Source organism: Pelophylax lessonae, assembly GCF_965119305.1.
Source record: "Pelophylax lessonae genome assembly, chromosome: 13".
Lineage (NCBI taxonomy): Eukaryota > Metazoa > Chordata > Amphibia > Anura > Ranidae > Pelophylax > Pelophylax lessonae.
In genome coordinates, this window is record NC_138780.1 from 133,252,918 (window position 1) to 133,269,535 (window position 16,618).

General features: G+C 41.9%; 1 protein-coding gene across 1 annotated transcript in view; it reads left to right on the forward strand.

Annotated features, from left to right (window-relative positions):
- Positions 1 to 16,618, forward strand: part of MIDEAS (mitotic deacetylase associated SANT domain protein) — a 115,488-nt gene that overhangs the window by 83,461 nt on the left and 15,409 nt on the right. Inside the window, exons 6-10 of the mRNA XM_082275502.1 lie at positions 6,901 to 7,028; positions 9,547 to 9,650; positions 10,263 to 10,338; positions 11,759 to 11,847; positions 14,179 to 14,331. Coding sequence (XP_082131628.1) covers positions 6,901 to 7,028; positions 9,547 to 9,650; positions 10,263 to 10,338; positions 11,759 to 11,847; positions 14,179 to 14,331 — 550 coding nt within the window. The remainder of the gene's footprint in view (positions 1 to 6,900; positions 7,029 to 9,546; positions 9,651 to 10,262; positions 10,339 to 11,758; positions 11,848 to 14,178; positions 14,332 to 16,618) is intronic.

A 16,618-nucleotide genomic window follows, 5' to 3' on the forward strand; every position in this document is an offset into this window, starting at 1 on the left:
TTTCAACTAAAAATGGTTGATGAACAAATGATTCCATGCCAGGGTGACAGATGAAAAAAATGCAGGCTGGTGTTGATTCATAAATGGAAATAAAGTGCTCAGGTGGCCTCTTACCGCAAACCAATCAAATATGAACGTAATAGCTGGTGAAGTGGCAGTGCAGTGAAAATGGTGACACCCTGAGATGAAGGTGGATTCTTACCACAATATAGGGAGAGATGAGCTAAAACCGTGGTAGCAGAGAATCCAATTCCTGGTCAGCTTGGTATACCCCCACTGGGATGGATGGATGAATCCGCTCCTCTATTGCATGGATCCGGAGTGCCTCCAGATATATAAATCCAAGAGAAGTACCAACAAAAGACAAGGAGGGGGACTAATAGTGCATTACCCAAGTTTTTTAATATTAAAAATAGGCAGACACTTACATGAATCCGTAGTAGATATGGCAGTGCTCATTAAAATTTATGGCAGCCTGCAGTGTGGTCCGTGACTTATGACAGCGCGGCTTGCTCCCCCCAACGCGTTTCCACTGAAGAGTTGGCTTCTGGGACCTTTTCATTAAGATAAATCTATTGATTCCCCCCTTCCACACTAAACAGCATGGATTGGAGAATCTGCACTGCTGGCTATTGTACTCTGACATTCAGCACCTGCGGTGGTGACTGAGAAGATGCAGCCAATGTTCAGCCAACAATTTTCCGCCTGGCTTCTTCAATTTTAAGAATCGCAGGCTTCCAGGCAGGATGGTGAAAACAGGGCAATTCATGACTCCAATTTCAGCCAATTCTTTAGAAACAGGCCGAAATTGACTCCATGCAAGTTCAGTGTAAGACATTTTTAAATAGGACCCCCACACTCCTTCCTTTGAACAGTTTGGTTACCGCCTTGCCTCAGTCGTGTCTAGTGCATACATTGCTTGGGTCTATATAAAATGTGGTGTCACTTGCCCTCTGCTGGCTTGTTCATGGGTTATATAAAGATCTAGCCTAGGTTGTATGACATTACATAAATCTCATTTATAAATCTTTCATGGCATCCTAAGGAATTAAAGCAGCACTAAAACACAGTGGGGTTCATTTACTAAAACTAGAGAGTGCAAAATCTGGTGCAGCTGTGCATGGTAGCCAATCAGCTTCTAACATCAACTTCTAAGTTCACCTTTAAAAAAATAAAATAAATGCACATCTTTTCAGTAAAAAAAAAGTGAGTTTATAATTAAATTTTTTTTACTTGGAGCCTGGAAAGCATTGCACCGGCAATCAGCAGATCGTGGGTGCCACGCAGGACTCCTGAAAACGTCTGTGTATCTGTCCATACCTCGTACAGGCAGATAGATACACACTGACAGGAAGGATGACTGAACTACCAGAGCACTCAACAGTACCATGGTAGTTCATTGAAACTACAAGCCGACAGCTGCAAAGGCTGTCGGGACTTGTAAGTTTCCCATTCGCAGCGGACTCTGAATAAATGACGTGGTGGCATGGCCAGGTCTTTTTCAAAACAGTGAGTTTTATTAAAGTTTTGGTACAATACAAAAAAGTTTTGCAAAGACAGTAAAAAAGTTAATTCAAACATTAACTGTACAAGTATAAAGAATAAACAGCCAAAGCGTGTGCAGTAACATGCATGGACAACGGGCGATACCCTCCGGTGAATAAGGGGCAGACTCAAATAGTATTACAGGTTTGTGTCAGGACATTGTACCCATCTATCCCAGATTTTGTCGAACTTGTGGGGGCAGTCTCTATGTTTGTAAAGGAGTCTGTGGAAGGGAAGGATATTATTAATCTCTTTGAGCCAATTCCCAAATGTAGGGGGGTGGCTCCTCATCCAATTTCTAGCAATCCGTTTTCTAACAGTAAACAACGATTCTTGCAGGAAAGCAGTAGTAAATTTATCCTTGTCAGCGTCTGGGTATATGCCCAGGAGGCACTCTTTAGGGGTGAGCTGTAGGGGGGACCCCATTTTGTCATGGAGAAAAGTGACGACCTGTCGCCAAAGGCCCTGCAACTAAGGACAGCTCCATAGCAGGTGTAAAAAAGTGGCCTCCACTCCGCCACACATCGAGCAGTTAGGTTCCGAGTCAGTTTGGTATCTTGCTAGTCTAAGGGGTTTGAGATAGGCCTGGTGGAGTATAAAAATCTGAGTCAGTCGGTCCGACAGTTTCGGGGGGAGCCGTTGGCACGTTTCAAGCGCATCCTCCCACTCTAGAGGTCCCACGTCCCGCTCCCAGTAAGACTTAAGTGCATATGCAATCGCGGTGGAGGGGGACGTGTGGAGGTGGAGGGGGACGTGTGGAGCTCCGAGTAGAATATGGAGACAAGGTATTTGGTTCTGTGCATTTAACAATTTCCAATGTCGGGATAGATTCATGTCGGGTGGTCCATCCACGAACTGAGATCGATATGCATGTCCAAGCTGTAGGTACCTGTAATGCATAGAGTCAGGGAGGGGAAACTGCTCCCGCAAGGCTTCAAACGATTTCAGCCAACTGTGGATATGTGTTGCAGGCCAGGTCTTTTTCAAACCGTGACAGCGGAGCGGGCACCTGGGAAGATACCTACTCACTGTCACTGGGGAGGGGCAGGGGGGAGGCTGCAGCTGCTGAAACATCTTACACTAAATACGGGTGTAACATGTTCCAAATGGTGAACTTCTCCTTTAAGCTTTGGCAAAAAAAAACTGAAAGCTGATTGGTTACCATGCAGAGCTGCACCAGATTTTGCACTCTTCAGTTTTAGTGCCGGTTCACATAAATGCGATGCGGGAACCCTGCGAATCCACTGCGCATCGCATTCAAATTGCAGGCAGTTCACACTGCCCTATGCAAATTGCTGGGGGTATCAATACAAAGTTAACGACACTCCCAGATCAGTTTGCAAATCGCAGTGAACCACCATGCGATCCAATTCTGCTGCGGACCCAGAAAACGGTCCTGTGCTTGTTCTGTCTGAATCAGATGCGAATTCAGCCATACAATCTGTATGGCTGAATTTGCATCGCACAGACATCGCATGTCATTTTCAGAGCAGTGCGCTGCGAATCACATGTGATGTCTGTAATCGATATAGTGTGAACTGGGACTTAGTAAATCTTCCCCAAGGTGTGCTTAGCAGCCCAAACCCATAACGCTGAAGGAAAAGGGACTCTCCTAGGGAAGAGGGATGGTAATTGTTCTAACGGAATTCTTGGAAAGCTGAGGATTACAAATCCGACGGGATTGCACCCAAGTTTTAAATAAATGTAAGCTATTTGGATTTGAGAACAGACAGTTCTTGAGTACGATTTTAAGCTGTAACTTTCCTTCAGCTGTGTCTGTCAACCGCACATTAGCACAATGTATCTATTATTGCAGGCTATACAAAAGTATTTAGCATTTTGCTCATTTGGAGTAAAAACTGGCCAGGGAGGGATCACTTTGACGCAGTTGGCCATTTTGAAAATGTATTGCAATATATGCAAACCAAAAATCATTGTCTTTATTCAAAAGTTCACTAAATTATGTAAAATATTCACAATGTAAAAAAGAAAATGATTTCCTGGCTTATTTCATATGAAGAGTATGTGTGTGTGTGTGTGTATATGTATATATATATATATATATATATATATATATATATATATATATATATATATATATACACAGTATCTCACAAAAGTGAGTACACCCTTCACATTTTGTAAATGTTTAAATATTTTATTATATCTTTTCATGTGATAACACTGAAGAAATGACACTTTGCTACAATGTAAAGTAGTGAGTGTACAGCTTGTATAACAGTGTAAATTTGCTGTCCCCTCAAAATAACTCAACACACAGCCATTAATGTCTAAACCGCTGACAACAAAAGTGAGTACACCCCTAAGTGAAAATGTCCAAATTGGGCCCAATTAGCCATGTTCCCTCCCCGGTGTCATGTGACTCGTTAGTGTCACAAGGTCTCAGGTGTGAATGGGGAGCAGGTGTGTTAAATTTGGTGTTATCGCTCTCACTCTCTTACTGGTCACTGGATGTTCAACATGGCACCTCATGGCAAAGATCTCTCTGAGGATCTGAAAAAAAGAATTGTTGCTCTACAGAAAGATGGTCTTGACTGTAAGAAGATTGCCAAGACTGAAATCGAGCTGCAGCACGGTGGCCAAGACCATACAGTGGTTTAATAGAATAGGTTCCACTCAGAACAGGCCTCGCCATGGTCCACCAAAAAGGTTGAGTGCACATGCTTAGCGTAATATCCAGAGGTTGTCTTTGGGAAATAGACATATGAGTGCTGCCAGCATTGCTGCAGAGGTTGAAGGGGTGGGGGGACAGCATGTCAGTGCTCAGACCATACGCTGCACACTGCATCAAATTGGTCTGCATGGCTGTCGTCCCAGAAGGAAGCCTCTTCTAAAGATGATGCACAAGAGTCAGGGAGTGTGTCTTGCCTACAGTCAAGCATGGTGGTGGGAGTGTCATGGTCTGGGGCTGCATGAGTGCTGCAGGCACTGGGGAGCTACAGTTCATTGAGGGAACCTGGAATGCCAACATGTACTGTGACAAACTGGAGAAGCGCATGATCCCCTCCCTTCAGAGACTGGGCCACAGGGCAGTATTTCATCATGATTCTGACCCCAAACACACCTCCAAGATGACCACTGCCTTGCTAAAGAAGCTGAGGGTAAAGGTGATGGACTGGCTAAGCATGTCTCCAGACCTAAACCCTATTGAGCATCTGTGGGGCATCCATAAACAGAAGGTGGAAGAGTACAAGATCTCTTACATCCACTAGCTCTGTGATGTCATCATGGAGGAGTGGAAGAGGACTCCAGTGGCAACCTGTGAAGCTCTGGTGAACTCCATGCCCAAGAGGGTTAAGGCAGTGCTGGAAAATAATGGCGGCCACACAAATAATTGACACTTTGGGCCACATTTGGACATTTTGGGTGTACTCACTTTTGTTGCCAGTGGTTTAGACATTAATGGCTGTGTGTTGAGTTATTTTGAGGGGACAGCAAATTGACACTGTTAGAGCCAGTTCACACTGCCACGACCAGAAAGTCACCCCGTGACTTGAAGAGACTTGTTTAGAGACTTGTGCACTACTTTGAAGAGACAGGCAACTTTGTCTGTGGGGAATGCCTGGCTAATCTCTTTCTTCTTCCTGGAAAGTCTGATAACAAGTCGTGTCAATTAAGATAAGGAGGCGACTCCCATTGAAGTATATGGGACAGTCGGATCACAAGTCGCCTCAAAGTAGTACAGGACCCTTTTCTGAAGTCGGAGCAACTTCAGTAGTGCCAATTAAGACGGCACTGATTGATTACATTGCTTTTGTTATGTCAAGCGACCTGGGGTACACAAGTCGCCTCACAAGTCGTGCTAGTGTGAATGGGCTCTTATACAAACTGTACACTCACTACTTTACATTGTAGCAAAGTGTAATTTCTTCAGTGTTGTCACATGAAGAAAATATAATAAAATATTTACAAAAATGTGAGGGGTGTACTCACTTTTGTGAGATACTGTGTGTGTGTATATATGTATGTATGTATGTGTGTGTATGTAATATATATTATAAAATGTATACTCACTGGCCACTTTATTGGGTACACCTTGCCAGTAACAGGTTGGACCCCCCTTTTGCCTTCAGCACTGCCCTAATTCTTTGTGGCATAGTTGCTCCAGATTTGTTGGCTGCACATTCATGATGTGAATCTCCCATTCCACCACATCCCAAAGGTGCTCTATTGGATTGGGATCTGGTGACTGTGGAGGCCATTGGGGTACAGTGAACTCATTGTCGTGTTCAAGAAACCAGTTTGGGATGATTTAAACTTTGTGACATGGTGAAGGAACCATCAGAAGATGGGTACACTGTAGTCATAAAGGGATGGACATGGCGAATAAACAATGCTCAATTGGTACTAAGAGGCCGAAAGTGGGCCAAGAAAATATCCTCCACACCATTACCCCACCACCACTAGTCTGAACTATTGATCCAAGGTAGTATGGATCCATGCTTTCATGCTGTTTACGCCAAATTCTGACCCTACCATCTGAAATTCGAGACTCCTCAGACCATGCAACGTTTTTCCAATCTTCTATTGTCCAATTTTTGTGAGCCTGTGTGAGTTTTAGCCTCAGTTTCCCGTTCTTAGCTGACAGGAGTGGCAGCCAGTGTAATCGTCTGCTGTTGTAGCCCATCTGCTTCAAGGTTCAATGTGTTGTGCATTCAGAGATGGCATTCTGCATACCTTGGCTGTAACAAGTGGTTATTTGAGATACTGTTGCCTTTCTATCATCTGTCCATTCTCCTTTGACATCAACAAGACATTTCCATCCACACAACTGCCGCTCACTGGATATTTTCACTTTTTCTGACCATTCTCTGTAAACCTGAGAGATGGTTGTGTGCGAAAATCCCAGTAGATCAGCAGTTTTCAAAATACTCAGACCAGCCCGTCTGGCACCAACAACATTCAAAGTTGCTTAAATCCCCGTTCTGATGCCCTGTTTGAACTTTGGCAAGTCGTCTTGACCATGTCTAGATGCCTAAATGCATTGCTGCCATGTGATTGGCTGATTAGCAATTTGTGCTACCAAGCAATTGAACAGGTGCACCTAATAAAGTGGCAGTTATAGTGTGTGTGTGTGTATATATATATATATATATATATATATATATTCAACTACATTTATATAATCTATTTTTTTCCCCATTCCATATATACAGTCAGTGAGCACATTCCATGATTTAATATTCTATGGAAAAGAAGAGTAATCCCTTTGGCAGGGCATGCAGTACTAGTAGGTTTTTATAAGCACTAGTTTCTTTCAGAGGTCAGGGGTATTTGTTTTCTATTGCATACTGATGGAGTAAGCTGCGTCTTGTGTTTTTTTTCTCTATCCAGACATATTAATGTCGGTCCACGCTTCCAGGCAGAGATTCCTGAGTGCAGAGACAGGAGTTTGGCGTCTGCGGATAAGTACAAAGCTGACTTGGTGTGGTGTCCCTGGGAGGATTTGGAGAACAACCAGGGTAAGCCAGAAGCAATCAGTGTTTGTGTCCTAACGTTCCATTAGTGTAAAGGCAAGCTGCCTTACATAAGGAGCCGTGTGTGTGCTGCTGTGAATATTTCTGGCATCAAAACAATTGCAGTCTCAGATAATCTGACTACAGCATCCTCTATGGAATTCCTTTTACAGGAAGCTCATGTGGGAAAAGTTTTCCCCACATGGCTGAAATTGGGGGAAAGATCATCTCCGACTCAGGGAAAACATTTAAACAATTTCAATAGTCATTGTTAAAGAATTTGATGATTAGTTAAAATGGAACTTTTTCAAACTTGTATAATTTTTACGTTGCGCTCCAAAATGGTACATTGATGTTTACTCTTTTTTTTTTTTATTTTGCATAGGGAATTATTTTTTTTTGGGCTGTCCTGTCTCTCTCTTTGGGAAAATGTCCCCTTACTTCCTTGTCCCAGAGACAGAACCCCTACCTTAGATAGTTGTCACAGTCTCCATTGGAAGATCTCTCCTCATTTCCTGTTCCAATGACAGCCATTGTGATTTTTCCATCAAGACAAATAGGGGGGATGAACGTACAGGGGGGAAAGACAGCCATCAATATAAATCTGATAACCAATCCAACCCTTCCTTATTCTGTTTAAAACAAAAAAAATATTTTGGGCTGAATATGCACTTTTAACCACTTCTTTACCGCTGGACGTCATATGACCTCCTGGGCTTTAAGTGGGGATATCTGAATGATGCCTGCAGCTGCAATAAAAATATGTAATGTTTGGGGGTTCTGAGTAATTTTCTAGCAAAAAACTGATGATTTTTTTTATTTTTTTTTATTTAAAGGTATGCAATAAAAAGACAATACAGGGATCACAAACAGTACCATGTAACTTCCATCATGAATCATAGAGGTGGCAGTCTTAAACAATGTTATTATACAAGTCCCTTAAAAAGGGTAATAAACTGTATTGTAATCCCAAAAATATAACATAGGGAGAGTGAACACCGAAGACCTATAACCATAGTACCAGGGGTGAGGGGAAAGTCCCATCGGGATCTATCTATTGGCCCAGCAAGGACCCCCCATGCCACCCTGTACACAAAATGAAGAACTAACAAACGAGTTCACTTTCTTGACAGGCTATATACATAGTCCTCAGCCTTTTCCATGTCATTGACTGCTGACATTTTTTTTTTTTTGCAGTAACAAGGATAGCCATTGGTTGTTAGGTCCTTTTTTAGACGTCGGCTGTTTCTTATATATAACCCTCTCCTTATCTGAATCCTAAACTTTTACTCTAAGCTAAAAATTTACGGACTGACCCTGAGGACCATTTGACAGGTAAAGCGCTGACCTTTCAGGGTTGAGGTAAACCATCACTGTGATGAGCTGCCTCAGTGTCCAACAGGAATGTGCATATTTCAGCACTGTCCGGAAAACAGCAGAGGAGTTTGCCAACAAAGAGAAACTTTACTCCCCCTTACCTATTTTGCACAAAAAAAAAGTCATGTACCCAAGTCCATCGATGGATACTTGGTTACATTCAGCCTGCCCATAGATGGTCCCTGCTGAACCAGCTGAGATTCGAACCACCTATGACCATCTTAAGTCCTTGCCAAAATAGTGGCCCATCCTGCTCCGTGAATGCATTATAAACAAGCAGCTTTGAATTGGGATGAAAAATGCTGATTATGTTATTTTGGCCTGAGTCTATGCTGGTAACATAGCTCAATTTTCTTGCCAAACAGCATGGAATTCTCTTAAGTAAAATTACAGTAAAAATATGAAGTCTTTGCAGGGTGGAACACAAAGTGTGGGTAAGTTTCTAAACAGCAGAACATTCACCATTAAAATTACATTTGTGAAATGCAACAGTACAGATTGAACTAAAGATCTGGTACTTACCGTACACACCCAGGGTATTATTGGAAGTTAATATAAAGATATAATTGGGTAGTTATAATTCTGCAATCAGTACTTGCTATGTTTAATGGTTCTTGAGTGGTACAAAATATGATTTTTGTTTCACTTTTATATCTGTTGGGAGTCTGACTTTAAAACAAATCTGTGTCTATTAAAAAAAAATAACACACACATATATATATATATAATATTTTAGCTCAGTGCAGTGAAAGCAATGAACCTGTTCCATACTGCTGCACTCTGCTTTTTTGAAGACTTAAACTTTGTGGATGAATGCTGGTGTTCTCCATTGCTTATTGTGGTTTGCTCTGTTGGCCCTTATGACAGAGCAGAGGCTGACAGATGGACCCACGGAGTGAAACTGCAAACCAGGCATCCAATGCACCCAGATGTGCCCAGGTGCTGAGGATCAAACTTAGACCTGAAAAAAAGTGGAGTTCGGTGCCATGAGACAGATAGGGGTTAAGAGATTTCTTTGCAGGGTGCTGTTTTTTTTTTTTTGCTTTTTTAAAATAATGACAGCGTTGCTCTAGGTATTTCTTTAAACTCTTAAAGTGATAGTGGTATCCTGTCAGTATTTCTCACTCTCCTTTCTCTCCATTGACAGTAGAGGAATTGCTAACAGCAGCATGTTCCAGCATTCTACCAGGCGGCGGCACCAATCAAGAGCTAGCACTTCATTACCTTCATGAGTCAAAGGGAGACATCTTGGTGAGTGTGTTTACCACTTCAATGTGCTTTTTGCTTTGGTAAATGCAGATTATAAATCTAAAAAAACACCATTTGAAGAAGAAAAAATTATTATTAATTTAAACTTGGTGTATGTCAAGCCAAAACTTTTATTTTGGTGTTGAATAAAGAAGGGAAGGGTTATATTGCTGTCTGTGTTTCATTGGGAAAGATTTCCTTCCACTTCCTGTCCTAGACACACATCAGGAAGAAAAAGTAGATCTCAACACAATGAAAGTCCTCTCTTATTTGTCTCCAGAACAGGTTTACTCAATGGAAGTTTTGTCCTCAACTCCTTTCCCTGTAACAGTTTGAAAAAAAGTCAAAACTAGTAAAAACACTGAAGGCAATGGGCATCAGGGCAAGTAGAGGGGGTGAATCTCACCAGCAGGGACACAAACCTCAATAGAAAAAGCTAAGAGCAGTTCGAACGCGCTTACTATGCAATAGCAAACAAAGTTTTGGCTTTATATACATTTTTTTTGTATTGGTGCAGCAATCGGTCTACTGCCTACAGCTTATTCTGTCATGCTGAATAAGTTCATTAAGTTTGTTCAGGAAATAATTTTTTTTCATTACCCGTTTTGTTAACAGGCAGCTCTCACGAAGTTGCTGTTAAAGAGGCCAAAGAGGCACAAAAGTCACCCCTTGGAAAATTATCATTACTCTGGTAAGGACAAATAAGGTGATTTTAGGTTTGTATACTGTAGGTCGTCCTGTAATCGAGGTCCTCAGGAAAGATCACAGGGGGCAGAGAGCTGGAGCATTATGTGTATAAGTGTAAAGTAAAATTTGTAAATTCTGTATAAAAGTGTGTTCTATGTTTTATGGTTGCCTACAGTATGTATTGCATACAGCACTCACTGTGCACACGGCACTAAGAATGCTTTCATTACATCTTTGCATTCTTTTGAGTTCTGATTAGAATTAGCCTGCCTATGTTACGCCCCTTCTTACCATTAAAGTACAATTGTAATATTTATGTGATACCTACGTAATCGTGTGTATAAAAACCTTCAATTGGGTCAAATAAAACAGAACAGTTATTTTGGAAAGATGCTGAAGTGTATCTTTTGTGTCTGTTCCCTATTTCAGTAGTTATTATTAATTTGGAACCACTAATCAGTAGGCGTATAGGAGTTGCCTATCTATAAAATTTGCAGAACAATAAGGCATGTAAAATTCATGTTAGTGGTCCACGGGATTCAAAATTGTGAGTTTAGTGGTCTGTGGGGTCCGAAAGGTTGGCGACCATTGTGTTAGATTACAGAGTGCACTGGGTAGTGTGGTCACGCAGTCATATTTAGATACACAACTGTTGTAACTGGAATGTGGACTAAAAAAAAGATTGTTGGTAGAATAGGTATGAGCTTTTACTAGTGCTTTAACCTGTCCTTTAATTTTAACACTTACCCTTATCTATAATCCCTAAGTCATACATTAACATTAAATCTACCCCTAAAAAGCCACATTTATTGTATTGAGCTCCAGAACAATTAACTTTAAGTGTCGGTTTACATTTATGCGATGCGGGAAGTACGCTGCGAATATACAGCATGTTCCCACATCGCATCCGCAGTACAGGCAGTTCACACTGCCATATGCTATATGCTGGGGGTGTCAATTCAAAGTTAACGACACCCCCAGATCAGATCGCATATCGCAGTGCGATCTGAGAGTTTGCACAGAATCGGATCGCACTAGTGTGAATCACCATGCGATCCGATTCTGCTGCAGACCAAAAAAAGGGTCCCGTGCGTGTTAAGGGCGATTGCGGTGCGAATTCAGCCATACAAACTGTGTGGCTGAATTTGCACTGCACAGACATCGCATGTAATTTTAGGAGCAGTGCGCTCCGAATTACATGCGATCTCTGTGATCGCATAAATGTGAACCGGCACTAAAAGCACACTCACTTGTATCAAGATCTACCTGTGCTCACAACCACTAATTTGTGTTTTTCGATGCCATCTGCCCCTGGGCTATCATACATGGATATGTGTATATTAAAAAAGTGAAAAATGGGAAGTATGGCATCTATAAAGCATCTAAAGGTATTAATTGTGTGACATTTATGCTTTTTTCACTAGGGTCTGACAAGTGGTCCACTAATGAGAAAAGACTTTTCAACAAGGGAATGGCGATTTATAAAAAAGATTTTCTGCTGGTTCAGAAACTGGTACGTAGCAGCGCAGACATATCATTACATTTGAATCTGTTATTAATGTTTTCCTCTGATCACTTTCACTGTCCCTTCACAGGGCAGGGGTGGTTTCACTTTCAGTGAAAATGGACAAGCTGGTTAAAAACACTGCATTTTGGTTATTGTACACATTACATTAAGAGCCGGTTCACACTGCCACGACCTCTAAGTCTGAGGCATAAGGGGCGACTTTCATCTCGACTTTGCACATATTCAGCGCGACTTGTATGATAGACGACGTTGTATTTGGCCAATCAGAATATGATGGTTCTGGGTCATGCTTAATCACACAAAAAAAAGTTCTTAAAAATTGTTTTTGATAGAGGGCCAATTATTGAAAAAATTATTAAAAAAAAAAAAAAAAACATGAGATTTCTTTGGATTTAGTGTCTGGGTGGTCTAAAAAGTGTAGAAAAGACAAAAAAGAAAAAGAGGGGCGCACCGACCTAGTGCATTACCATAAAAACATTTATTAAAATATTAAAAAGTGTACAAAGTACTCACAAGACTGGTGTGGTACAACACACATCAAGAATAGCATATACAGTCTCCAAGGTAGCCAGGTCCCAATTGTGACGAATGAGCATGCAGATAGTCGCATGGGGCTGCTGTGGCTAGGCTGACGCGTTTCAGGGGCGAGCCCCCTTCCTCAGAGCCAGAAAAAATGCAGCATTTTTTATATATATATATCCTGTGAGATGCTCAAAAAACGTAAAAGAAAAACGGCCGTTCCTTCAGAGCGCATGCGCCAGTGACATCACTGGATGCATCGAAGGTAAATATCTCCTAAACGGTACATGTTTAGGAGATATTTACAGTACCTATAGGTAAGCCTTATCATAGGCTTGCCTATAGGTACAAGTGTCAGGGAAGGGGTTTACTTCCTCTTTAAGCAGGGGACAACGGATGTAGCCTAAGGAATCAAAACGAGGGGTCCCAGGAAGATAGCAGCTAAAAAATCTGAACTTCCAGTCTCGGCCGTAGATCGGAAGTGACGTCACTTTGCATTGCATCACAATCACGTGACTCAAGGGCCATTGAGAAAGTCACATGATTGTGACGTAACCAGTCGGAAGGAGCAGGGTAACGTCAATTCCAGTCTTCGGCCGAGACCGGAAGTTTGGATTTTTAGCTACTATGTTCCTGGGACCCCTCGTTTTTGTTCCTTAGGCTACATCTGTTGTTGATTTGGTTGTTTTAACATGCACTTTTTCATCATAGTATTATTTGTAGATGCATGATCTTATGCGTTGAAGTTTGAGATTTATATTATGTCATTTTAATATTGTTTCACTATTGTATTATTTTACTATTATTGGTATAGTGCTGCTCCATATCCTTTCATTCAAGCAAACTTTTAGCAATTCGCCATGATTGGGTGTCATAGTGATCAAATGATCAGGAACCAAGCTAATTGGTTCCCGTTCGTTAGTCTGAGACCTATGACTGTTGCGGATAGCTGAAATCTTTTTTAAAGTGGAGTTCCACCCAAAAGTGCTCCTGACCCCCTAACATGCCACATTTGGCATGTCATTTTTTTGGGAGGGGGAGCGGGTACCTAGATTTGACAGGTAGGCAAACCTAGGCGGCTCGAGCGGAAGTTCTCCTTTCCCCCTCCCTCCCTGCTCTCTTTTTGGACATGTCACAGGTCCCAGAAGATTGCCCGTCCACTGAAGACACGCAGCGCAACATGCGCAGTGCGCACCCGGCTATGAGGCTGCAAGCTGTCACAGCTGGGTGCCCACACTAGAGATACCCGTGCCGCGTGGAGAATGGGGAGAGAACCGAGGCTCCCCCCGGCTGCATCGCTGGACTATGGGACAGGTGAGTGTGTGTTTATTAAAAGTTAGCAGCTACACTTTTTGGAGCTGCTGACTTTTAAAAAAAAAAACGCCAAAACGGGTGGAACTCCGCTTTAAGGCTCTCACATCAGAGAGCTGTGTCTAAGAATCTTAACCTACAGACTGCAACTTTTAAGTTCTTAAAAGGGAACTCTAGTCACATTATCAACCAATAAGGACATGTTTTTTTTTTTTTTTAATGAGGAAATTAACCAGGTACTTAGAGCAAAAAAACTGGGTTTTGATGTTCCATTTAATATTTTATTTGGTTCTTAGAGTTGTGACTTTCAAACAGGACCATTTGGTATAGTACAGTATAGATACAATTCTGGGGCCATTATCATCAGCCTAGCTTTACTATGTAGCCAGTTATTTGGTGTGTACAAGTATACTGTATGCAGCAAGTAGGAGTGTAGCGTGTGTTGTACACATGAGGTTAATTATATTGTTTTGATGGCTGTTTCAGATTAAAACAAAAAGCGTGTCGCAGTGTGTCGAGTTTTACTACACCTACAAAAAGCAGGTGAAAATAGGACGCAATGGGATGTTATTATTCGGAGATGTAGAGGCTGTCACAGATGAGAAAAACCCCAGAGAAGACTCGGAGATCGATATTAAGGTATTTTATTATTTTTACAAGCTGCTAGGATCTTTTTGAATTTCTACAGACCTGAGTTGAGAGCTGTGAAATTGAAACTTTTAACACAAGTTCGATTGTTAAAAGCTGAAGGCATTTTGTTGGAAAGGATGGGTCAAAGGAAAATAAAGTTGTAGCATCTTACCAGGGCTTTAGAAGTCATGGGGCCCTGTACAGCCTACCTTGCTGGGCCCCTTTTCCCATCATTCGTCACCTAGATGAGAGGTATAATGCAGCACACTGTGTGCCATGGAATACCTGCGCTAACAGTGAGAGGAGCTTAAAATGTGAGCCTATGTGCAGGAATCAAAGTATTTAATGTCTAGAGTGCCGGAGTGGGAAACTCACAGTGCAGTGGTCAGTATTATGTATTGCAGAGTGCAGGGGTTAGTCATTACAAAAGCACAAAGCAGGGGTCCGGAGAAAGTCATGTAGAGTTCAGAAGTTATTAGTAGGAGTACATAAGTCAATCCGCTGTATGTAATATAAATATTGCAGGGATCAGGAGTGTGTAACAAATATAGTGCAAGGGTCAGGAATAATGCAGAGTTCAGAGGAGTAATAAGTAACACAGAGTGCAGAGGTCAGTAGGAAGTAAAAACAATTTCAAGGTTAGTAGTAGAAATGGAGAAATCGGCCACACACCACCAGCTGCTAGGAAGATGAATCCTTTAAAAACATACATCAAAGGTACACAGGATACAGATATAGATGCGTTTCACACTTTCAAAGTGCTTGTTCACTTGTTGGTAGTGAACAAGCACTTTGAAAGCGTGAAACGCGCCTATCTCTGTATCCTGTGTACCTTTGACGTATGTTAATAAAGGATTCATCTTCTTAGCAGTTGGTGGTGTGCGGCCGATTTCTCCTTAATTTCTATTGTTGCAGGGATGGCGAGCCGGGGCCAGCACCCACAGCCCGGGTATTGCTTACCTGAGTGGTTGTTGTCTTCTCATTTTCACAAGAGGTTAGTAGCAAGTAAAGCAGAGGTCAGGGGTCGGTAATATGTATGTGTAGGGGTCAGAAGTACACACACCTGCATTATAGGCATCAGAAAATTATCAACCACTCTCTAGAACACTGCCAGCTCAGCGCTTAGGACCTGTTATAACAGCCAGCACCCTTGTACAGGGTTCTGTTTTCCAGTGAAGTTTAATGAATTGTAAAGGCAGATGCATAATGGGGTGGGGTTGTTTAAAAGGACAAGTTCACCTTTTAAAAAATATAATAAATGTGCATTTATTATTTTTTGTTGCAGGAGCTTGTAAAGCATAGCAACAGGGATCAGCAGATCTCTGATGCCATGCAGGTCTCTTGCACGCTGGCAGTGTATCTCTGTGCTTGTACATCCTGTACGGGTAAGCCGATACTCCTGACAGGAAGACTCAATGAACTACCACAGCGCCGTGGTAATTTATTGATAACTACAAACCGACACTCGCTAAGGATATCAGGGCTTGTAGTTCATTGAGACACACGGAGCTGTGTGTATGAACGATGCGGCCGTGTGGGCTGAGCCCCGCACGGCTGTGGTGTTCTCAAATATTGGCAGCTAGTACTGGGAACTTCTCCCTGTTCTGCTGCCACAAAAATGGGGGGGGGGGGGGGGGCGCAGCGGGTGGCGGCTGCAGCACTGGGAACATGTTACATGTTCCACCCTAAAGTGTTACATTTCCCAAAGGTGAACTTATTCTTTAACCACTTTACCACTAGAGCATTTTGCTGTCTTACGTCTGGGCCACTTTTTGCGATTCGGCACTGTGCGACTTTAACTGACAATTGCGCGGTCGTGCGACGCCGTACCCAAACGAAATTTACGTCCTTTTTTTCCCACAAACAGAGCTTTCTTTTGGTGGTGTTTGATCACCTGTGCGATTTTTACTTTTTGCGCTATAAACAAAAAAAGAGCGTTTATTTTGAAAAAATAACAATATTTTTAACATTTTTTTATATGAAATTCCCCCCAAAAAAGATGTAAAAACCAATTTTTTTTAAAATTTTTGGCCAATTTGTTTTCTGCTACCTATGTTTGGTAATAAGCAATAATCGCAATAAGCGTATTTCGATTGGTTTGCGCAAAAGTTATTGCGTTTACTAACTAAGGGAAAGATTTCTGTCATTTTTGGTGTTTTTTTTTTTAACGAGTAATGGCGGCGATCTGCGATTTTTTTTTTTTTTTTTTGTGGGACTGCCACATTGTGGCGGACAGATCGGACCCTTGACTGACATTTTTGACACTTTTGGGGGTACCAGTGACATTACTGCAGTA